We start from the raw sequence: 23,295 nt of genomic DNA on the forward strand, positions 1-23,295 counted from the left end.
TAAATAGATACATGGGCCATCTAGATTCATCTGTAAATAATGAAGGTAGAAGAAGGGGATTGATTGAATATTTTAAGACAAATGGAATCAAAATAATGGGAGGAAGATGGCTTGGACTATTTATGTACTAATGTATGTATATGGAGTCCAACTTCTACTTTTGAGCTTTGAAGGAAAGTGCTTTTGAAGGCAAGTGCTTTTGAGGTTTGAGAACACCAGAACGTACTGCCCCAGGTGAGCCCCACGGATTCTAAAGCATATCTACGGCTTCTTTTCAGTCATAGTTCTCTGGGACCTAGTATCTGCTTTCCGCTTTTTTTCTGGGAGTTTTGGTGGGTGGAAACTACAGCTGGTTTGCATGCATCTGTTGTTTCAACTTTTTAGTAGGTAGAAATTAGTTTTGTTTTATTTTTGACAGAGAGGAAGAATGGGATTTGAAAACAATTTGGTGTTTACTTGAATCTGGAGGGTGAAAATCTTGGTTTTGATTTAAGACGATCAGAGAGTGCTCTGAATTGCGCTGCAGGTTGACTTTTCTGAATGTTTTACAAGCTACTTGCTTCATTTGATTTCTTTTTTTTTTCTTTTTTCTTTTTTGGTAAACTGCTTAATTTGATTTCTTGATTTTAATGAAACAGTTCTATAAATGCTTTTTTTCCAAATTTGTTTGGTTTGCTGGATCTAGTATCTACAACACCAATGGTTGAAGTTTGTGCGTGTGAGTATATATGTGTGTGTGCGTGCGTGCGTGCGTGCGTGTGTGTGTGTATTTGTATGTATGAATATTTGTATGTGTGTGTGTATATATTTGTATGTATTTAACAGGTGCTTACCGAGAAAATTGTTTACCAACTAAAATATTGTTTACAATGGCGGGATCCGAAAATGAATCTCAGTTTCTTGGTGTGTTTTTTCTTTTTTTCTTTTTAATTCTTTTCTGGGATACTGTTGTAGGAAGTTATGATTTCCGGAAACGTTTTGAAGATTACTTCTCAAAATACCTATTTTTTATGTATTTTTTCACTGGATTCTGCAGATAAAAATTAAATCTCGATAGTCTTCTGTCGGAATCATGCTGCACTGCTTTTGCTTCAAGAGTTCGAGAGTTGATAGACTTGGACATGAGGACCCTAGAATTCTTGCTTCAGAAACTGCTTGTAAGTGTATAATTCCAAGAGTTGCGCTGTGGAACTTTAACAAAGTTATGTTGATTGAGATGCATGAGTCATCCAATATTTATTTCCAGCATTGTACATGAACACGAAACCATCGCGATGCTGCGCATATAGCTTTTTATTGCTGATGATCTTCCTCTAGCCCGTCTCTTTTGTAAGTTTAGAGGAAGAAGTATTTTCTGTGCCTGTGCCTTTATCTTCACATGCTACAATTCTACGGAGTGATGCCTTGGCTTTTGTGGCACCTTCGTCAATGCTCATGCTATCCAAATCCAAATGTTGCAGCTGCAACAACACGCACTCTGCGTGCTATTTCCGGATGTTTGTTACTTTACTAATAATGTTGATTGCTTCATTTCTATTGCGTTACCATACAACTCCGCCCTCTGTCACTTCTTGTTGATGGGCTTGCACAGGTGGTAGGTGCACCACAACCACCATCGTCCATACACCATGCCCTTATGTATTTGAATTTTTTATATATTTGGTACTGGCTGGTGTTAATATACGGTTGATCATAATCTGCACAGTGCACATATCAAATTTCTGAATTTAGTACTTTCGATTGTTTAACAGTTACTGTAAATGAAGTGGAGGCCTTGTATGAACTGTTTAAGAAACTATGCAGTTCCATAATTAAAGATGGTCTTCTACACAAGGTATTTATACCTAAGGTTGCATTTTGATCTTCTGACACACATTCTTGAGATGACATTTTGTTTGCTCTACACTCGGAGAGCTATAGAGATTATGTTGTTGAAGTTGAAAGTCGAAAGGATCTTTCTGTTTCATTTTCTTACGTTACTCATGCGCTGAATCTTTGACATGATATGAACAGGAAGAATTCCAACTTGCACTCTTTCAAAGCCGCAGTAAGCAGAACCTTTTTGCAGATCGGGTGCGTATACATAATTGTAATGTTTTGTGAGATTGTCCACTTTAGATCAAATTTTGCATACAAAATAAAAGGGCCATTTATGCGCGCTGGCAACGCAAGAAGTCCATAAATCCCTGGATTCGCTACTGTAAGCCTCCCAGTCTAGCTCAGCGTTCCAATGCATGCACTGTCACAACGATCATACTGAAACAATCTGACTGTTCGTATGGTTTAGCTAGCCTAAAACAATTAAACGAGGAGCTTTTCAACAATATCATGGTTGTTCACTTTTCTAGCCATTTTAAACCAAGTATTTTCCAGAAAAAAAGAATTGAGCTGTTGAGCTGTTGAACCACACTAATACATAAACCACATAGCCTAGATAAGGAGCTTATTCCAATTGAGATTTTAAGATATATTCTAACAATCTGCATTTTGTCATTGCAGGTTTTTGACTTGTTTGATGTCAAGCACAATGGGGTCATTGAGTTTGGAGAATTTGTTCGGTCATTAAGCATTTTTCATCCACGTTCTTCCGAAGCAGACAAAATCTCATGTATGATAACAGAAGATCGTGATTTGTGTTTCTTTTTTCTTCACGTTGGTATCTATCTTGTTTGCTGCTTGTGTGTGTACAATTAATAGTTGTGTTCTTTCCACGGAATTCTTAAAGTTTATGCTTTGCAGTCGCATTTAGATTGTATGATCTACGACAGACTGGTTACATTGAGCGTTATGAGGTAAATCCCCTGCTATTTTTCTTGACCACTTTTTCTTCAAATGATATGAAAACTGCAGTTAAAGTTTCTTACTTTTTATTTTGAAACATGAAATATCTGCAAATCTGATTCTTTTTACCTCTCTATGGGTGTTGTCGATAATTTTACCTTGGCAGTTGAAGCAGATGGTGTCAGCCCTTTTGAATGAATCAGATCTGGACCTTTCCGATGATGTTATTGAATCAATTGTCGAGAAGGTTTTGATTATTCTACACTTTGTTATTATACGTTCTTGTTTGCTCAGATTATGTATTTTTTTCAGCCAACAGTTCTAGTTTTACTCGTCATACTAATTTTAATCACATTGTTCTTCGTGTTTTTCTAAAGACAATAACGGAGGCAGATTTAAACGGAGATGGCAGAATTGATCAAGAAGAGTGGAAGGAATTTGTAGCAAAGCATCCATCTCTGATAAAGAATATGACTCTTCCATATCTAATGTGAGTCCGAAAACCCTATCAATGTCACTAGTACTGCTTTCTTTCATCTATTTGACACTTACTCATTATGCTATCCATCGAAACAAGAAATCATATTGTACAATTCTTCGCTCTTGGTATAGCTCCACAGAGAGTACCAATTATCCATTTACAAAGCGGACTTTCACTTTTTCAGTTAACATAATATGCTATTCAACAAACACATTTCCTCAAAGTTACATGCTTCTAAATTCGGCTTCCATTTTCTAGGGACATTACCGTGCAATTTCCCAGCTTCGTGCTCAACAGTGAAGTTCAAGACTAGACATAATCATACTTCAAAAACCCAGACACTGTCACTGTTATTTCTTCTCGAACGCTAGACATGTCAAGTAACCAGCCTGTGTAAAGCCATGGTACATAGAGGAGGATAAGAACCAAAAGCAACTATTAAGGCTGCAGTTCATAGCATAGTCCTTATTGAGATCAAGCACGGCATGGTAGATTTCCGACTAGGTTTTCAGTAATGAAGACCTCATTCGGCAAATACTCTTGGTGTTTCACAGTGTGTTGTGTAATTTAACTGCTTAACTGTAATCAAGGTGTAAATTTTGGTTTAGAATTCCCTCCTTGTTTTACTTGGATCGGATGGATCCCTGTTTCAAACTCTGGTTGAAAGTTAAATGTTTGTTAATTTCTTTGCTAAGAAGAACTGAATGTATAGATTAACTGGCACTGAGGAGGGACGCACAACATTGAACTTTTTTGTTGAAGCACTCTTTTTTCTGGTCAGGTGGAAACATTGTTGAAAATAGCCGAATTTGGTACAAGTCTGCCTTTGCAACAGATATTTCTTTTCTTTCCAAATTTTGCTAAGAGATTATCGATCATACATGTTATCTTCTCAAGGAAACAATAGCACCGGATACCTAATTAGATATGGCGATTAATCGAGGGACTCACATCAATCAACGGTAACTGATCGTCATCTACATTCACGTGTCTTAAAATCACCCTTACTTTTATGGTTAAAGGAATATTTTCAAAAGAAGTTAAAGAGAAGAACCAGATTCCCAAATCCCAAACTCAAAACAGTGACCATTGCTATGAAATTTCTTTGTTCTTCAATCACGGCATGTGCAAATGCTTACCGCAAGTTAGATTTTCCACCAAATTTGTGAGCAAAGTTATTTAAGTCCTCACACTATATTCACCAAGCCCGGATAAAGGAGGGAGGGGGAGTGCGTCAGGTAGTCAAAGAATGCGCAATAAAAACCTTTTTTTGAATCACCAACTCTTTTTTCGTTTTGCCGACACGACAGCCGGCACTTAATTTGTTCTTCACGTCGAATGCATATGACACTATACTCACAATTCTATTTTCATGTAATATTCCATAAATCCACACCAATAATGTATGCAATTCTTATAGAATTATTAGTTAATTGTCACATTAGCATCTGCACATATGCAATGTCGTCATCGTTTCCATTAGCAAACACTTGTTTCAACATAAGCCATACAAAATAATGACCTTCGTCGTTCATTCAGTAATTGTTGTTTACGAGATTTGAATTCAGTATTCGAAGCATGCACAGAAGCAGTAAGTTCTGCCAGTAAAATCTTTTGGGAAAACTTCATATGTGACATCATAACTTATACGAGTTGTAATATGCAACCTCTGAAAAAACGATACAAGATTTGTTACTCAAATTTTACTAATTCAAAACGTGTTTCCGACGCTAACTCCGTCTAGTTTCCTCCCATGATCAATAGGAATAAGGAGTGAGGTTGGAACATGCTTCCTTGCTGACAATGTGTGACCTACCCTATTCTAAAGCACATTGCACAACCACAAAAACACCCCAACAAGCTCTTACGTTGAAAGCTATTGAATCATCAGAGCAACGGACATAGTTCGCGTTCGCATTGCAGAAGAACAGTTTTTCGTTCACGTAAAGTGTTTCGGATGGGCTGTAATTGCATGAAGCAGAGATTTGAATGTGAAAACTTAGCAGTTCTTGCTTCTCAAACCTGCTGTAATTAAGCTTCTTCATTTGGTTTTAATTTACTTGTTAATTTACCGTGTACATTTACATTCTTTGGTTCTTGCAGTTAAGGTAAATTAGGTTAAAAATTTGTACGAGTTGTTCAGGAAGTTGAGCAGTTATATTGTTGATGATGACCTTATAAGCAAAGTAACAAGTTTCATCTCTTCGATTAGTTAATTAAATCTACAATGGTTACTAATTTATGTTATAAGATTTTCATTTGGTAACTCGGTATCAATTTACGCATCGTTTCCAGGAAGAGTTTCAGCTCGGATAGTTCAGGAACAGCAAAACACAAAGTCTGTTTGCAGATAGTGTGAGCTTCGTGGCCTCGGTTTTTCTGAGTTTGGAATGCTGATCTTTTACTGCCACTCTAAACATTCTGTTTTGTTTCCGGGGACACTTATCTTTGCTTTGCTTAACCTAATAGGTCTTCCATATGTTCAACGCGAAAGATGATGGGGTGATAGCATTCAAGAGTTTTTTCGATGTCGGACTTGATCCTGTCTGATGACATTGTTGAAGCCATAATTCCACCTTTACCAATATCTAATTTTCGATTTCATTACAGTTCTGTAAATTTACAACCTCATTTCCTAGTTTCGTGCTGAAAACAGACATTGAAGACAACACTAACATCTACCTCCAAATCGGATCCCACTGCATTACCAAAAGCGAAAAATATACAACGCACTTTTAGTTGCCAACAGAAGTCAGTTGAAAATTTACAAATGCCACTTGTATAGTGAAATGTACAATTTAATGTTGTAAGCAGTTGATGCAGAAAGTATAGTTCCAAAAATTTCGAAATGCTTCTCCGTTTGACCTTTGTTTTATAGAGAGTATGGCCATTGCTGCAGCTTCTCCGTCGAATCAATAGGAGCTCAATACTACCATATCCTCTAAGTTCATTGGATAGCACATTTTCGCGTGCAGGCCATTCCACACATTATCAGCTAGGATGGCATTGACCGCATCCGTTGGATGGAACTGATCCCACCAGACATGATTAGAAGCATCATTGCACGCCATATCCGGCGACAAACACATGACAAAACCCTTGTGCTCCCCCAACCCACAGCAAGCATCAGTAGTTTCATTGAAACCTGAACAAGATCATAAAATTCACACATCATTAGCATGCAGGCACCTCTAACAATTTTTTTGGTAACTGACAGGAATTAACAAGTTTAGAAAAACCTCTCACCGTAACGTGCAAAGTTCTTTATAATATCCATGGAACCTTCAAACACATCGCAGAAGATAATGTTGGAAGCGGGAAGCTCTTCACGTAGCTCCTCGATCATATACCTCATCACAAAGTTGAACTCCATTACCATGTTGTTTATATCCTCAATACATTGACCATCCTTCACTCTGTACTGAAATAAATAGTGAGGCGCACAGCCTATCGGTGCCAGCCCCATCACTACCACCTTCTTCACATTTATGTTGTACAAGTTCTGCACCGTCAAAAGACCAAAATCTCTAAGTAATCGGTTAAACTCCAAATTGGGAAAATAATTCAGTATGATTAGGACTTTAGGAGATCATCACCTTAATTTCCTGCCTCAATGTGGATGCTAAAAACTGATTGAAACCCCAGGGCAGATACAGATTTTGCACGTTGGATACGTTACGCAAATAGTAATGTATGTAGTCGTTGATTCCAATCGAAATGTAAAGCACCGAATTTGAGACGAGATCAATTGCAGCTTGCTCTCCCAAACTTATTATAAAATGCTGATAGGTGTCTGTGAACTGCTGAACCTGCTGAGTGAAGGAAACATGTTGACCCTGTAAACAAATTACATTAGTACTATAATTAAGAAGCCGTAAAAGCCAAATTAAACATATTAATTGAAGAGGCTACATAAAACTGGTGAAAGAATGATTCCGGCATACCAATTCTGAGCCACTGGTGAATATAATTCCGGCACCGGCAGACGCAAAATTCAATCCGTGAATCATCTCCTCCACTCTTCCGTTCTGCCCAAGATAACTTGGTACGAAGGGAAGCCCGAGACGGAGCGCTGATTGAAAATTCCACAGAAAAAAACACTTGTAAAAGAAAATCTTGATCTTTATCATTTCACCAAAACAAAAATTTGACTTTATCAGAAACAATTTTTTTCAAGAAAACACACTCAGAAATCAATTAAGTCCTTCAAGATATGAAAATTGGGGAACAAAAATCCTTGAATTTTAGATTTCTTCCATTTGGGGTTCCAAAAAAATCAAGAAATCATCTCAACCTCTGCACTTCTTAGAAAGATAAATATAATTTTTTAAATGAATCAATAATTAGATAAAAATCCAAGATGAAAAACACTAGAATTTAAGCAAGAAAATGGTTAAAAGAAGCAACATTTACCAAGATAATCGACAGGGATTCTGCCATTGCAGAACCTCCCAGTGGGTTGGTGGGTATCGAAGTCTCGACCGTAGGGGAGGCGGTCGGCGCGGGCGAAGGTTCCGAGGAAGTTGTTAGTGCCACAGTCGACGGAGGAGTCTCCGATGACAAAGAGCGCCGGGACGAGGGAAGTCGCCTGAAATGACTCGGTTGAAGCTGTTGGGGCCGGAGGGAATGAAGAAGAAGAAGGTGAGAGAGTCGGGCTGATGGAATTGATGAGTTCTTGGGGATACGGAGGAGAATACGGTTGTGAAACGGCGGTGGAGATCAGAATGCAGAGCAAAGAAACAAGAAGCTTGAACGCCATGGTGGTTGGTCGTTTGGAGAGGGAGGGAGGGGAAGAAGATGGTGGTTTTGGCGGGTATAAGGGGCGCTGTTACGGAATGCTAGTTGCAATCTTGGCATTGGGTTACCACGGGCTTATAATTTCATCTCTGACCCCAAATGTTTTTGTGGGCTGGGCTTTGCAATCATGGGTGGGCTTTTTATTTGTGAGATGTATTATATTCAAATATCGTGAATGACGTGTTTGTTACTAATATTTATTTCTTTTGCTTTTTATCGTGAATATATATCATTGTATAAAAAAATAAGTCAATCTCTTAACTTGAGTTTGCTCTAATCAAGGGCGAAGACTGAAGCAATTCAAGTGAGGCCTGGAGAGTCACGCCTCTGCTTGATTTTTCTGCTCGTTTTGAAAGAATTTACTATAAAAAATATCAATATCTTCTTGCGTGTTTAGGTCATACTCCTTTTTATCCTGATCACTTGAGTTACAAGTCCTCACGATACTACTTCTCATTTTCTTACTATAAGCAGAAGGATGTGTGCGAGTCCTGCTACCTTTCAATGTTTAAATTAATGATGTCCACTTTAAGTCAAGAACTAAGTGGGATTCTCGCTTCTTCAAATCTCCTCCCCTCCTTTCTCATTTTTCTCTTTTTCTTTTTCTTCCTATAAACAAGTCAATACAAGATGTTGACGCAGCTTAATCGTGACTGTTCAAATAAGAGGGGACTGGAGGAAAAGAAATTTTGGAGAGAAGAGAATCCTACTACGAACTTAACAAAGGTGCCTTTATATATTTTTGGGTGATGCTATTATATATATTAATGTTTTTATCGGTCATTTTACAAACGAGAATGTGGAGCCTAAAATAATCCCAAAAATTCTAGAGGCAACATGTGGACTTTTATTTGAAGAAGACAAGATTGCCCTTAATAAATGGGCAGGCGTCTCAGATGCTCCCACGCGCAACTCACACCCGTGGAGGCCTCAACAGCTGAACACAACTGCCCACAATTCACCTGCCCTTGGCAAGGAATTAAAGATAAGGATTAATTACCCAAATCCTATCTTTAATACATTCCTAATTGAAGATTGACTCCAATCAAGTAAGTAATCCTAATTTAAATCAATTAGGGATAATTACCCCATTATCTCAAGATATTATCTCCTATTAAATATCTTGGGAATATTTAGAGAATATCTCTCCATTAAACACTATATGGCCGGCCCTAAAAAGCCCTAAACACTTTACTCTCTCAAAGAAACTAACTTAGGCATCGGAGATCTGTTGACCTAACCCCCAACCCCCCCCCCCCCACCTCGTGGGTGCATAAGGCTTAGGTCTTTGATCAAAGGTGTTGATTGTTTTGCAGGTGTATTTTCGTCAAGACTGAAGACGGCGGAAATTTGCATCGACAAATTGGTGCTTTCATTGAGAGCTGATTCAAAATACTCGAAGAAGCCTCTTGTATTAGTTTCTTGAATTTTTTTGTTACGTTGAATTTCTCACACGTCGTATCAATTAATTTTTCCTAGAAAAGTTTCTTGATCAATCCCTAGAGAAAGGATACAATGGTAGAAAATTCAAAAACTGCAACGAACGGAACCTCCTACGTGCAAGGATTTGGATCGGATAGTGGATATGAGGACAAAGTCCCACGACGGAGGTCCTTAAGACTCAACACAGCGGCAGGTAGAGCCCCACCTCCGCGGAGCCACGTCACCACCATCACCACCATGACCCAGCAGCCACAATGAGGCCACCAGGCCATGGCGCCACTCCCACCACCGCTGCCCTTGCAGCGCCGCACCCTACCAAACACTAGACATGGGGCCTAGGTCCAATTCCAAGCCTATGGGCAAGAGGCCTAGAACTTGCCATTTGCCACGACAAGCCCTGGGCAAGAGGCCCAGCCTAACGCAGCAGCTGCTGCCAGCCAAACAACTCAATAGGCCCAAGCCCAAGCCACTCAATCAACAGGCCAAGATGTGACAGCCCAACGGCCAGGAGGGCCATGCATGACCAAGGCGAGTAGGCGCAGGTCCAATGCGCCCCGCGACCTAATCCATTCCAAGGTCACCTCCGGTGATCCAGATTCCGACCACCAGTCCTGCGATCGATTTAGGGTTACCTACACCCTATTTTTCTACAGGAATGCCCATTTTAGGCTCGAACTTTGTACCTGCAGTCCATTACACTTCCACCACACATGGAAACGCTCATCATTCAAGTTCTTCCAATCCAAATGGCGAGCACCACCTACCTCAGCAGGTCGCCAATTTGACGAACGCCCTCGCGCAGCATACCACCTTGGTGAACCAACTCTTCAAGCGCATCGTGATGCAGCGCACCCTAAACGAGGTGTCATAAAGCAAGACAAGGGCGGAAGAACGTGACTCATTCCAACGACATCCTGACAATGAGTCGCTCAGCTCGCCACGAACTGTGCGTTCGGGTAGTGTGCACTCTCGTTTGAGCCTTCGAGGAAACATTTTCTCCTGCCCAAATGCATAGAGAAGCATTCATTCCCAACTCAGGTCACGAGTCAATGTGCATTCGAGGTTGGGTCCACACTCCAACGAGCACTCAGGACATTCCAGGCAAAACGTCCACAAGAGGCTAGGCCAACAAGGAGATCCTCCTATAAGGCAACAGAGTAGTCAACCACCTAACGCCCATAAATGAGCATATGAGTAATCCAGCTCAAGTTCCACTGGCAACCTCCGCCAAGCGCGACAACGAGCAACACAACATGAACCACGTGTACATCAACCGTAGCACAAACGAGCAGGACATGCCGAAGAGCAACATAAACTAGTAGGTCAACACTGGGGGCAGCTGAAGGCTCCACTGCCTCACCAGGTGCAAATCCAAGAGGAAGTACAAAGGCTCGTATCAAAGTAGCTGCGTGGATTCTAGTGCATTGACACTACCGACGATGCCCTCCGGAGAGACGTGGCCAACCTGAGCATGTCACCATTTACAAACGAAATCGAGTAGACGGAGCCACCATGGATGTTTAACCCGCCACATTTCACCTCGTTCAAGGGAGATGAAGATCCGGACAGGCACTTGATGCACTACCGAAGTGTTATAACCCTCTACACCAACATTGACGTTCTCATGTGCAAGATCTTTGCCACGACGCTCCAAGACGAGGCACAAGACTGGTTCCACACCCTGCCGCCACATTCAATCTAGAGCCTAAAATAATCTCAAAAATTCTAAAGGCAACACGTGGACTTTTATTCAAAGAAGACAAGATTGCCCTCAATAAATGGGCAGGCTTCTCAGATGCTCCCACACACAACTCACACCCCTGGACGCCTCAGCAGCTGAACACAACTGCCCACAACTCACCTGCCCTTGGCAAGGAATTAAAGATAAGGATTAATTACTCAAATCATATCTTTAATACATTCCTAATTGAAGATTGACTCTAATCAAGTAAGTAATCCTAATTTAAATCAATTAGGGATAATTACCCAATTATCTCAAGATATTATCTCCTATTAAATATCTTGGGAATATTTAGAAAATATCTCTCCATTAAACACTATATGGTCGGCCCTGACCCTATAAATACCCCACATTCTACCAAATTTTGAGAGTTTTGGCAACCCTAAAAAGCCCTAAACACTTTACTCTCTCCAAGAAACTAACTTAAGCATCGGTGATCCATTGATCTAACCCCCCTCCCCCACCCACCTCGTGGGCGCGTGAGGCTTAGGTCTTTGATCAAAGGTGTTGATTTTTTTGCAGGTGCATTTTTGTCAAGACTGAAGACGGCGGAAATTTGCATCGACAGAGAAAACTTGTAATTAAAAATTTCTTTAAAAAGTGAGCGCAAAGATAAACAGCCCATTAACAATTAATACGCAATCTATTTATAATTCAAGTGATTAAGATCGTTTATCATACTTTCAAGTTCTATGTTTCGGTTCTCGAGTCTTTCGATATCAGTTGGGTGAGGAGATTGATCATGGTGCTACAATAGTGGTGGCCATTTGGAGCTTGCTTCAAAAATCAATTTATGTAATGGTTCTTGATAAGAGGGTTTAGATATGAAGTGTAGGGTTGTCTGGCACATGAAGGGCCATGATACAATGCAATCAGACGACTCATAAAGCATGATCTTCCTACACTCACTTTTAATTATATTTTTTTTCCTGATCATAAAAATAATGCAACCACTCCAATAAGCTTTGCCCCAAATAAATTTAAAGAAGAAAATTATAGGTCCACACATCAAGCTTTTCGTTGCATGACAGACTATAATGTTGTTCTATAATTAAAGGTAAAATTATTTGCACAACAAAGTGAACAAATCGCTTATACATCTTTTCATGAAAATTGTGAACTTAGTGATAGAATTACACTTAGAAAATTATTATTGGCACATTAAAACAGTGGTACTTTATCTATCGAAATGCAATTTTATCTTTATATTTTTAGGATTTATGAATTAATATGACTTTTGAAGTGTCAATAGTTATTCTTCAATATAATGTATGTTTATTAAACTGAGAGTCTGGAATGAGTGGTTTTAAAGTTTTATGAAACTTAAGTAAAATTTTTAGAAATGCATTATAAAAATTAAAGATGGACCTGAAGTGAATTTGTAGCGTTTTTGTAGTTTTTTTTTTTTTTTTTTTCGGAATTTGATCCGTTATGCAAGACCTATCTCAATGCAAGCGTAGAATAAACTATATAAAGTGATTAATTTGCACCCACCAAAGCACATCTTAATGATACCAAACTTAGCTTAAAGCCATCCCAATATTGTTTTAGAAATTGGATCCCATCCCATGTTCAATGTATCTACCAATTATTTCGAGGAACCCTACCTTCTTTAAGCCTTTACAACCATACCAAGGCCAGATGAAATAAAGTAGAGCTTAAGTTATCATTACTTTGGTAACAATTTGTATTATATATTATATTTTGGATTCCAACTCAGCAAATGGCTTCAAATATTTTTAAAGTATGAGAACCAAAAAACATCAAGATACGATTTGATCAAAAACCAAAAGAGTGCTGACTAAATTGGGGACCCTATTCGAGTGCACCGGCGATCAGGTTTGGTTATTGGACCCTAATCCTTATTAACATAAATTTATATAATAATTAAGGAAGGGGGTTTGAACCTCAAAGCATGTGAAATTTTGTACGTTACTTTGATTAAAATTTGTAATTAAAAATCTTATTAATCTTTCTGCTAAGCTAGCTAGAGACAAATTGTTATACTTTGCCTTTATGGTGATGACAAATACACGAGTGTGGACGGTGCACATGTGGACTAATTATTTAGAAACCGACCACTTAATTACAAATTATACTAAGGGAACTGTACTTTTTAATATATAGAGTAAATTACATTTGATAACCTTAGTTTTGAGTCATATAATAAACTCATACATCGTCTTCAACTTATGATTCATTGTAATGTCAGACTTCCGTCAATTTTTTTGTCAATTTAGTCATTAAACGATGACATGGTAGGTGCGAGGCGCACTCCCTCACACAAAAATTTCAAAAATAAAAAGGCAAATTACATTTTACCACCTTAATTATGGGTCACATAACAAATGTATACCTCATTTTTTGAACGTTGCAATGTCATGTATCAACTTACGAATTCGTTGCAATGTCAGACATTGTTTCCATTGTCTATCAATTTGTTTATTAACTGCTAATGTGGTAGACGCGGAACCCACTTCCTCACCCTATGGAACTCTACGCTGCTGATATGTCCACTGTGAAGTGCGGCCAATGGCATTCGTTAAGTGTATCCAAAATATCCCAACAGGATCCTTTCCGGATCCTTTTGGTGAAGATCCTAAGGATCCCTTCATCGTGTTCGTTCATCGTAAATCGTGCGGTTAGTTTTTGTCAAGTATTGTTTGTGTTTAATTTTAAATAAAATATTTAAAATAATTTTTGACCTCACGATGTACGATGAACGGACATGATTAACATATCCTGGGAATCCTTACAAAGAGGATCCGGATTCCAAAATATCCTCCATGTCCACCCATTTCTCTTGTCTTTTTCTGCTTTCCGCCATGTGGCTCTGTGACATCCCACATCGCCCAGGGGAGTGATCCTTATATGTATATTCTCATCTCTACCTTGCACGAGGCCTTTTGGGAGCTCACTGGCTTCGGGTTCCATGGGAACTCCGAAGTTAAGCGAGCGCGCGCGAGAGCATTCCCAGGATGGGTGACCCATCGGGAAGTTCTCGTGTGAGTTCCCAAAAACAAAACCGTGAGGGCGTGGTCGAGGCCCAAAGCGGACAATATCGTGTTACGGTGGTGGAGCGGGCCCAGGAAGTGATCCGCCCCGGGCTAAGATGTGACAAATTGGTATCAGAGCCTAACCCTGATCGTGGTGTGCCGACGAGGACGTCGGGCCCCTAAGGGGGGTGGATTGTGACATCCCACATCGCCCAGGGGAGTGATCCTTATATGTATATTCTCATCTCTACCTTGCACGAGGCATTTTGGGAGCTCACTGGCTTCGTGTTCCATGGGAACTCCGAAGTTAAGCGAGCGCGCGCGAGAGCATTCCCATGATGGGTGACCCATCGGGAAGTTCTCGTGTGAGTTCCCAAAAATAAAACCGTGAGGGCGTGGTCGGGGCCCAAAGCAGACAATATCGTGCTACGGTGGTGGAGCGGGCCCAGAAAGTGGTTCCCCTCGGGCCAGGATGTGACAGGCTCCCTCTCTCGCTTCCATCCTCAGCTATTTCCTCTTTCTCTTTTTCTCTCCTCAGAAAATCTGAACCTAAAAAACCGTAAAGATTTTCAGAGCAAAAAAAAAAAAAAACTTGAAACTTGAGGCTTTTTTATTACTTTTTGAGTTATGCAAAAATGGTGAAGGCTTTTGAAATGGGATTGAAAGAGGATGAGACTGACCCGGATTTGGGACTGTCGATTGACGACAACTTTCAAAAAATTAGAGAAATCGAAGCTGGCCAACATGTTCAATTTAGAGCCGAGAGAGAATGATCTTCAAAGTCAGAAAGTTCGCTTGTAGATTAGCAGATGAAGCGAGAGATGCAGGGGTTGAGAAAGCATTAACTGAAGAGAAAGTCGGAAGAAAAGCGGGGGATGAAATAATTCCCAAGCAGAGGAGCATTCGGCGGTAGGGATGGCAATTCTAACTGTTAAACCCGATAACCGTGGATAACCATCCGAATGGATTGGATTTGGATATGAAAATTCGGGTATGGTATGGATATAGGGAAAAACCGTGAACTTTATTCGGTTATGGTTTTGGATATGGTTATAGGGATCCCCAATCCATATCTGTCCCCGAATCCGACCCGAATATATTGTGTGTGTGTATATATATATTTGATATATAATATAATTTTATTCAATTTACCGAACCCTCACTATACTAATTCATTATGCATGCATCAAACCCTATACTATATTTATTATGCACCAAACATCATGCATGGGGCATACCAACAACCTCATCAATTCAATACTCTTATTGTTATACTCAACCAAATTAATTCATTGAATCATTTTATATATCAATTATCAAATGTTCCAAGTTTATCAGATTATCTCTCTTCAAGAGTCTTACTGTCAAGAAATTAATTCATTGAATCAATTTGTTTTGTCTTCCTTTCATATTTTCTTTTGTCCTCTTTTTCTTTTTTATTTGACCAATTTATCATATTGGCTTATCATGAACAGCTTCAAATATATTGTTATGTTTTTTGTAATTGGATGTTGCTATTTAATTATAGAATTAGTATCTACTAAAATTTACGGTGCATAAATTGGATGAATATAATTTCTTTTTAATTTTTTGACGAAGATGGATATAACCGATAACCGATTGAAAATCCGTTACCAGATGGATATGATTATGGATAATCCCCGATGGTTAATTTGGGGTTATGTATATGGTTAATTTTCGTGATTATGGGGATGTATGTAGCATTTCCATCCCCAAACCGAATTGTTGTGATCCCTATCCGGTGGTAAAGAAAGAGAGGTTGGAGACGAGACGAATGTGAATGTGACTATGTATTTAAGCAAAGACAAATGGAGCTACGCTACCCGGTTCAACAACTGGATTAATACCCATACCTGCCAGTTTATCAAATGGGATATATTAGCGAATAGGATTAGCCACACTTCATCGTGGACAAGTCAACAGCTTGGAGTTCCAGTGGGCCTCGCAGCTACCACATCAACAGTTAACAGACAAAATGATGGACAAGCAAACAAGGTTTGACATTTCAATGAATTCGTAAGTTGATGTATAACATTACAATGTTTAAAAGATGAGGTACAAGTTTGTTATGTAACCCAAAGATGAAGTGGTAAAATGTAATTTGCCATATTTTATTTTTTTAAATTTGGGTGAGAGAGTGGACCTTGCGCATGCCAAGTCATCATTTAATGATCAAATTGATAGAAAATTTAACAGAGGGTTCGCATTGCAATGAATCGTAAATTGATGTATGACATTACAATGTTTAAAAGACGAGATATGAGTTTATTATGTGACCCACTATTGAAGTAATAAAATATAATTTACCCTAATTTATACTATTTTTCTGAAAATTAATATGTGAATATGTTGTTGATACATCGTTCATATATAATTTTTTTTTTTTTAAGGGAGACAACTGGTGGCAAGTCACGGTTATCCATCCTTTTCGGGGGTCGGAAAGACTCACATAGGCATTTCAGCCTCCCCCTGGCCACAAGTCTGGCTTCCACTCCAGCAGCGAATTTCGAACCCGAGACCTTCAATTTGTAATTTGAAGAAATTCTCGCAATCCACATTTATCACTGAACCATCAACTCGCGGTTCATTGTTCATATTATTGATACTGTTCATAATCCATACTTCAATCCCCGATTTGTGATATTAATTAATTTGGTTGTCGATATGCAAATATAAACTTGACTACACTTATGAAAAATTGACTACATTTCAGAAGAAGCCTAAAATATTAATTTAAAAAAAGAAAAAATGAAGAAGATTCATGTATCATCTAAATGCACATGTATTGTTGTATTAATAGTACCATAGTAATGATACAATAAAGCGTGGAGCACTCACTTAACTTATTCGTGCTTTGATAGAATTTCTCAGATATTGTCGATTAGTACTAAAATATTATAGTGACAAAAATTATTTCGTGTAAAAACATCCTTCTTAGTTCCAATATAATATTCCAACCCTCACTTAATAATGTCTGTTGTTTATTATCAGTGTGACCAGTGGGGCTAAATTGTATTTGTTGAGACAACCAATAGCTCAATGTTGTAAATTCTTAAAATTATCCTAAAATTACATGCACTTTGATGGTTTTTACTCCCAAAATCAGAGAGATTTTTAGGTTTGCTGGTTGGAACATCATATGTTACTCCATAATTAGAGGTACTTAAAAAAAACAAAAAAAGTTATGCAATTGTATAATGACGTATGGTATTCTGTTCCATGTTCCGGGTACAATGATAAACCTCTCCTCAAATTATCCTAACTCTAAAGTAAGTTTATCTTACAATGATTAATCAATTCAGAAAATAGAAAACTGGAAAACAAATTTGGATATTACAACCAATGCTTACATACTCATCCAATTTGGATAATACTCTTCTTCCTTTTTACTAAGATTGTCTTCAGATTTATATGCTACCCGATCTTAGTTTGTCTATCTATAAACAAGTTTTAAGTCTTAATCCATGACTTATTCAATCTCCTTTTCAAACAAGTTTAACGAAAAACGGAAACTTAAGTTTGTAAAATAATACGTCAGACATATATGAGTCATGTTCAAGGTTAACAAACGAAATGCAGTGAAAACAATTAATCCGTAGCTTTGTAACAATAGATTTTCTCTATATTTTGGATTAACTAGCATAATTTTGATTTTTCAAGCTGAATGGTCATTTAGATTGATACAACTCTTCAGTTTGATCTCTGAGAAAATCGATAGAAGTAATTATGAGATTGTTCATCATCAATCATTTTCATCCTTATATGAAAAAAAAATAAAAATCTTCGCTAAATTGAAGAAACCACCAATTCAAGGAGAGTGGTTGATTTGACACAAATACCCTCAATTTAACAGTGTTTTCTCACAAAAATATCAAAACGATTGAGGGTTTACATTCTCAGGGACTACGTTTATCGATTTTAAATCTTAAAAACCAAATTGAAGAGTTATGTCAATTTCAAGAATAATTTTAAGTAAAGAACAAATCCATAATCTTTTGATTATTATCTTTTACGACAATCATCTGAAGTTAGTGTTACCACCCAAATGTGCTCCCCCCACCCACAAGACAAACAAACAAACGGCCGTTACAAAAAACAGTTAACGTCGTCGGTATCTCGGATTTTTCAAACACACAAAAAACCGGCGAGCACTTCCCGTTATAGTCGTTCTGGTCAAACCTTTATAAAAAGCCAACGGCTATAATTCAGTGTCCGTCCTCTCTCCTCCCTTCTTTCTCTCTCCTCATTTATTCAGTCTTTCACTCTCTCTCTCTGTTATCGACTACAAAATTTTCGGACCCAGAAAAACTCGGGAGAGAAGATCGCTGGAGCTTAGACTTTATTACGTTCCATTCTGGGAAAATGCAAAAACTCGGCTGAATTACCCGGCAATTAATCGCCACCCCTGAAAGGTCATGCAATTTAAGCTCTCACCCTTTGCCCATTTCATTTGATTCTTTCCCTCAAGGCGAGAATCCACTCTCTCCTCAAATTGCAATTCTCTGCCCGCATTATTTTTTATGAGAGTTTTTCGATTACCCGCGCATTAATCTAATTAATTTTTCGATTTAGAGTGAAGAATTCCCAATTGTGTGTCCTAATTTCTAAAGACCCCAACTTTCACATCGTGATTGGATTTTGAATCGATTGAATATTTGTGGGAGCTTTCAAGAACAAGTTGGAGTTTTAATCTTCTTTTTTTTTTTAATTTTTAATTTGATTTAGGGATCTGGGTTTGAATAATCAAAGGGTTTCTCTTGAATCCCGGGGATTTGGAACTTTGGATTTGCAAAGTTCAATTGTTTCTGGTGATTTTCGATTTTTTCCCTTTTGGTTTGGTTTGGTTCTGTTTGTACAGATTTTGGTCTTTGGGTCTTGTTTTTAATTTAATTTAGCTCCTGGGTTTTTGATCAATGTGATCAAAGGGCCTTGGGTTTGAAGGGCCTTGAATTTGGATATCAACAGGCGAAAAAAAAATAAAAAATTAAAAATAAAAAAGGAGGGTCCTGGTTTTTATTTTTGATTTGGGGGGGTTTGAATTTGAAAGAAGAACAAAAAAGTTTTGTCTTTGGAAAATGTCTCTTGCTGATGTAGCCCTGAGCCCGGGACATTTTGCTTCTGCTGCTGATGGGGTTTTCGAAAGCCAGCAGGGGCATTGTTCTAGTGAATCAATCATGTTGTATCTCAGGGTTGCTGGCTCCGTGACCCCTATGCATGTTTTGGACTCCGATTCCATTGCTTCAGTGAAGCTAAGGATCCAAACGTGCAAAGGGTTCGTGGTGAAGAAGCAGAAGCTTGTTTTCGAAGGCAGGGAATTGGCCCGGAACGACTCTCTCGTTAAGGACTATGGCATCACTGGTGAGAATGTGTTGCATTTGGTTCTTAGGCTTTCTGATCTTTTGCATATCACTGTTAGGACCATTGGTGGGAAGGAATTTGATTTCCATGTAGATAGACATCGAAATGTTGGGTACCTCAAGCAACGGGTTTTGAAGAAGGGGAAGGCTTACGATCCCGAGGATCAGGAGCTTTTCTGCAATGGTGAAAAGCTTGATGACCAGAGGCTCATCGATGATATTTGTAAGAACAATGATGATGTCATTCACTTGGTGGTTCAGAAATCTGCCGAGGTTAGGGCTAAGCATTATGAGAAAGATTTGGAGCTTTCAGTTGTGGCACCGCTTTCGGATGAATGCAGAGAAGAGGTCAATGGAGTGGCCAACCACCAATCCGAGATGGTTCCCGTTGTAACATTCCAGTTACCTTTTTTCCATCCAGATTTCTTGTTGGAACCAATTGTTGTGAATCCCATGGTTAAGCTTCCCTCTTATGTATGGGACATGCTTAATTCCACATTTAATGGTTTGAAGAAGGGCAATCAACCTATTAGGTCATCCGAAGGCACTGGAGGAACTTATTTCATGCAAGATTCCTTCCAGGAGTTTATTTCTGTTTTCAAGCCTGTGGATGAGGAGCCTAATGCAGTGAACAATCCCCATGGCTTGCCCGCATCCCCAGATGGTGAAGGTTTGAAAAGGGGAACAAGGGTAGGAGAAGGAGCCGTGAGGGAAGTGGCAGCATACTTGTTGGATCATCCCAAGAGCGGGCCTCGCAATTTATCAAACGAGACCCTTGGCTTTGCTGGGGTGCCTCCGACCATTTTGGTTAGGTGCTTGCATAAAAGTTTTAATCATCCTCAGGGGTATGATTGCTCGTCAAAGAATGTTAAGATGGGATCATTGCAAGTGTTCATGAAGAATGATGGAAGTTGTGAGGACATGGGTCCTAGTCGTTTCCCAGTAGAGGAGGTGCACAAGATTAGTGTTTTTGATTTAAGAATGGCAAATGCAGACAGGCATGCTGGCAATATTTTGTTTAGAAAAGGGGAAGATGGTAAGATACTGCTCATTCCTATTGATCATGGGTACTGCCTTCCAGAGAATGTAAGTGTCTGTTCTTTGCTTTCATGCTTTCCCATCTTAGTGATATTTTTAAATGCTTGCATCTTTGTTTTCGCCATCTCTTTCCTTTCATAATTTTGTGCAAATCATGAAACTTTAACAGTGGAATTTCACAGACGGACAGTGAGGTTCACTCAATCTCCATGTGGATGCAATGCAATCTATGTGTGCCAAAAGTAGGGTTCATGTTAGACAGACATGTTGAAATTTCGACTAACAATAGCTAGTGTTTAGGTTGCGAAAGATTGTCTAATGCGTAATTGAGTTTTTCAACTTAAATTAGGGTGGTTTTTTGGTTCACGCAATCTCATATCTAATTAGTGTGTTAATGTGAACTTTGTTGTGATTCGATGTTTTTTCTTTACCTGCTAGAATGATTTCCGTACACATGTTTTTTTTCTTTCACTAGATTTTCACATATATAATTGGTTTAATTATGAATAAACCTTGTTCTTCGCTGTCTCTGCAGTTTGAAGATTGCACTTTCGATTGGCTTTATTGGCCACAAGCTCGCCAGGCTTATTCTCCTGACACCATTGAGTACATAAATTCTTTGGATGCTGAACAAGATATTGCACTTTTGAAATTTTACGGGTGGGACATTCCAACCGAGTGTGCCCGCACACTCCGTATCTCCACCATGCTTCTGAAGAAAGGGGTGAAGAGAGGTCTCACCCCTTTTGCCATTGGGAGCCTCATGTGCAGAGAAAACATAAACAAAGAGTCAGTGATTGAGGGGATAGTGCGTGAAGCTCAGGATTCCTTGCTCCCGGGCATGAGTGAAGCTGCATTTCTTGAAGTCATCTCCGAGATCATGGATTCCCAGCTCGACAAGCTTACAAAGTAAATTTCTATATTATAGGTACATATATGTATGTAATGAATGAATGACCAGTCCATTTTTGGATGGACTGGAAGGTTGTATGAAATATGGATGGCTTATGTAGTTTCGTATAATAAGCCTGAAAGTTTCGCTTTCATTTCTGTCAACTGACGGAGATAATACAAAGACTTTTGTCAACTGTTATTTAAGATGGTCATGAATAAGATCTATTCCTATTTATGGATTACAGGATTGTACTACATCACTTGATGATATAGGATTTTGAAGTGTGGTGTATATACACACCTTTATCACCAAACCGAGAGTCGAAGCGTTTCTCGCAAATAGGGTAAGTTCTGAACTGGAAGCACTTGTGTTTTAGATGTTGTAACTCTTGTGTTTTATACATGAAAACAGCAGAGGTTGAAAACACTCTGAAATTTCTTGAACTGTATTGTGGTAAATTCTGCTTCGGTTTGATGGATACCTCGACGGAGGATTCTCAAGTATAGCAGGTTTAGCTGTGTACATTCATGTATACCCCTCTTCATTGACATGTTGATAGTTGCTAATTTCTTGTCGATACGCTATTTAGATTGTTTGATGCAGGTTTTTAAACAAGAGACTCCAGTTTGTTCAGAAATTAGGAAGTTAGTAACTATTCTTATAAATTCCGTTAGTGTCTATACTGCCATTGTTCCTCTTAAGAAATGAAGCCAGAAGACACGGTATCTTCTCACCTATGATTACCATCCTCCACGGGCTCAAACTAATGAGAGAAATTTCGATAGGACTGCTTGACTCCCGGTGGGATTAGCGGGGTCGGGTGTAACGCTTACAATACGAGGGGTTTCCATTAAGTGAAAAAGCAGTCAGACAATACATGTGATCCAGTTTCGCTGCACAAGTTTTTCTCCATACTCTAAACTCAATATTGCTGCAATTCTGCCCTTCAATGATTAACTGGAGAATGATAGTTACTGGTTGGTTCTCTGCCAAAACCCATGTGAGTTTTCCGCTGTTTGGAAAATTGAAACCAGCTCCTTTGGCACCATATGAGCCCCAGAAAAAAAGTGGGAAAAGTGCTTTTGAATAAAGTGATTTTGAATTGCTTCATCTATTTTTTTACCGCACAAGTAAATTACAGCAAGAATATTATGTCAAATAGAAGCTGCAGCATCGAATTTGGTGTAACTTCTACTTGCTTAATATGATTGATATGAACTCAATTCCTCAGCATTTTCAATCTTTTAATTAGTGACAGATTTGCATACCAACTTGAGGGAACATAATCTCCAAAAATAGGGTTTAGGTGGGCCCCATTGCAAGAGATTATCAACGTACAAAATTAAGATTATAAACCTTTCCATCCCTTTTGTTTTGTCCACAACTTTTAAGGTAATGTTAGGAAGACCATTGTTTAGACCGAATTTTGTAAACCGTATAACGTGATTATTAATGATTAAATTATTACTTAAGTGTTGACTAACGTCTTTATTTTTTTCATTAGTGACACATCACATGATTTATAAATTTGGTCCAAAAAATTAGTTTATCTAGCATTACTCAAACTTTCAGCAGCTCTTACTACAAGTTAACAAGCATAAAATAAACCCATATAAATTTGTGTTCTCCATTCATTACTAAAGTAAGAGCTGTTTATTCTTAATACAGACATATTTATATGAATTAGAAAACAAACAATACCGTTGATATAAGAATAAACACTCTTAGCCACTTGAAGAAATTCA

The 23,295-nt window shown here is 38.6% G+C and overlaps 3 protein-coding genes across 5 annotated transcripts; 2 read left to right on the forward strand and 1 right to left on the reverse strand.

Annotated features, from left to right (window-relative positions):
• Positions 1–2: 2 nt before the first annotated feature.
• Positions 3–4,080, forward strand: CBL8 (calcineurin B-like protein 8). 3 transcript variants are annotated; one of them, XM_088695697.1, is made up of 9 exons: positions 3–234; positions 1,037–1,157; positions 1,752–1,834; positions 2,014–2,073; positions 2,500–2,608; positions 2,740–2,792; positions 2,948–3,028; positions 3,159–3,271; positions 3,521–4,080. In XM_088695697.1, the coding sequence occupies exons 2-9, from the start codon at positions 1,073–1,075 to the stop codon at positions 3,573–3,575; spliced, it is 639 nt and encodes a 212-aa protein (XP_088551823.1). In that variant the 5' UTR covers positions 3–234; positions 1,037–1,072; the 3' UTR covers positions 3,576–4,080. The 3 variants fall into 3 exon arrangements, with proteins under 3 accessions (XP_088551823.1, XP_088551822.1, XP_068306284.2); XM_088695696.1 differs by lacking the exon at positions 3–234 and adding an exon at positions 271–903; XM_068450183.2 differs by lacking the exon at positions 3–234 and adding an exon at positions 271–526.
• Positions 4,081–5,839: 1,759 nt separating this feature from the next.
• On the reverse strand, positions 5,840–8,108 carry LOC137710994 (GDSL esterase/lipase At5g08460-like). Its single transcript, XM_068450182.2, has 5 exons — positions 7,676–8,108; positions 7,207–7,334; positions 6,859–7,098; positions 6,509–6,764; positions 5,840–6,407 (listed from the first exon to the last, which is right to left on the reverse strand). Exons 1-5 carry the CDS (start codon positions 8,019–8,021, stop codon positions 6,175–6,177), a joined length of 1,203 nt encoding a protein of 400 aa, XP_068306283.2. The 5' UTR covers positions 8,022–8,108; the 3' UTR covers positions 5,840–6,174.
• Positions 8,109–18,426: 10,318 nt separating this feature from the next.
• Positions 18,427–21,791, forward strand: LOC137710830 (phosphatidylinositol 4-kinase gamma-like protein). Its single transcript, XM_068449967.2, has 2 exons — positions 18,427–20,703; positions 21,191–21,791. The coding sequence occupies exons 1-2, from the start codon at positions 19,336–19,338 to the stop codon at positions 21,566–21,568; spliced, it is 1,746 nt and encodes a 581-aa protein (XP_068306068.2). The 5' UTR covers positions 18,427–19,335; the 3' UTR covers positions 21,569–21,791.
• Positions 21,792–23,295: the final 1,504 nt, after the last annotated feature.

The sequence above is a fragment of the Pyrus communis genome, chromosome 6 (assembly GCF_041283825.1).
Source record: "Pyrus communis isolate YQ-2024b chromosome 6, ASM4128382v1, whole genome shotgun sequence".
Lineage (NCBI taxonomy): Eukaryota > Viridiplantae > Streptophyta > Magnoliopsida > Rosales > Rosaceae > Pyrus > Pyrus communis.

What these genes read in the sequence shown, in the direction of transcription:
- LOC137710830 (XM_068449967.2), top strand. Translation starts at nt 19,336, where the DNA reads ATGTCTCTTGCTGATGTAGCCCTGAGCCCGGGACATTTTGCTTCTGCT. An exon ending in GGTACTGCCTTCCAGAGAAT is followed by an intron (nt 20,704 to 21,190) that starts GTAAGTGTCTGT and finishes CTGTCTCTGCAG; the next exon opens with TTTGAAGATTGCACTTTCGA.
- LOC137710994 (XM_068450182.2), bottom strand. Translation starts at nt 8,021, where the DNA reads ATGGCGTTCAAGCTTCTTGTTTCTTTGCTCTGCATTCTGATCTCCACC. An exon ending in CATTGAGGCAGGAAATTAAG is followed by an intron (nt 6,765 to 6,858) that starts GTGATGATCTCC and finishes TTGACGGTGCAG; the next exon opens with AACTTGTACAACATAAATGT. An exon ending in AAAGAACTTTGCACGTTACG is followed by an intron (nt 6,408 to 6,508) that starts GTGAGAGGTTTT and finishes GATCTTGTTCAG; the next exon opens with GTTTCAATGAAACTACTGAT.
- CBL8 (XM_088695697.1), top strand. Translation starts at nt 1,073, where the DNA reads ATGCTGCACTGCTTTTGCTTCAAGAGTTCGAGAGTTGATAGACTTGGA. An exon ending in AGAACCTTTTTGCAGATCGG is followed by an intron (nt 2,074 to 2,499) that starts GTGCGTATACAT and finishes TTGTCATTGCAG; the next exon opens with GTTTTTGACTTGTTTGATGT. An exon ending in CGAAGCAGACAAAATCTCAT is followed by an intron (nt 2,609 to 2,739) that starts GTATGATAACAG and finishes TATGCTTTGCAG; the next exon opens with TCGCATTTAGATTGTATGAT.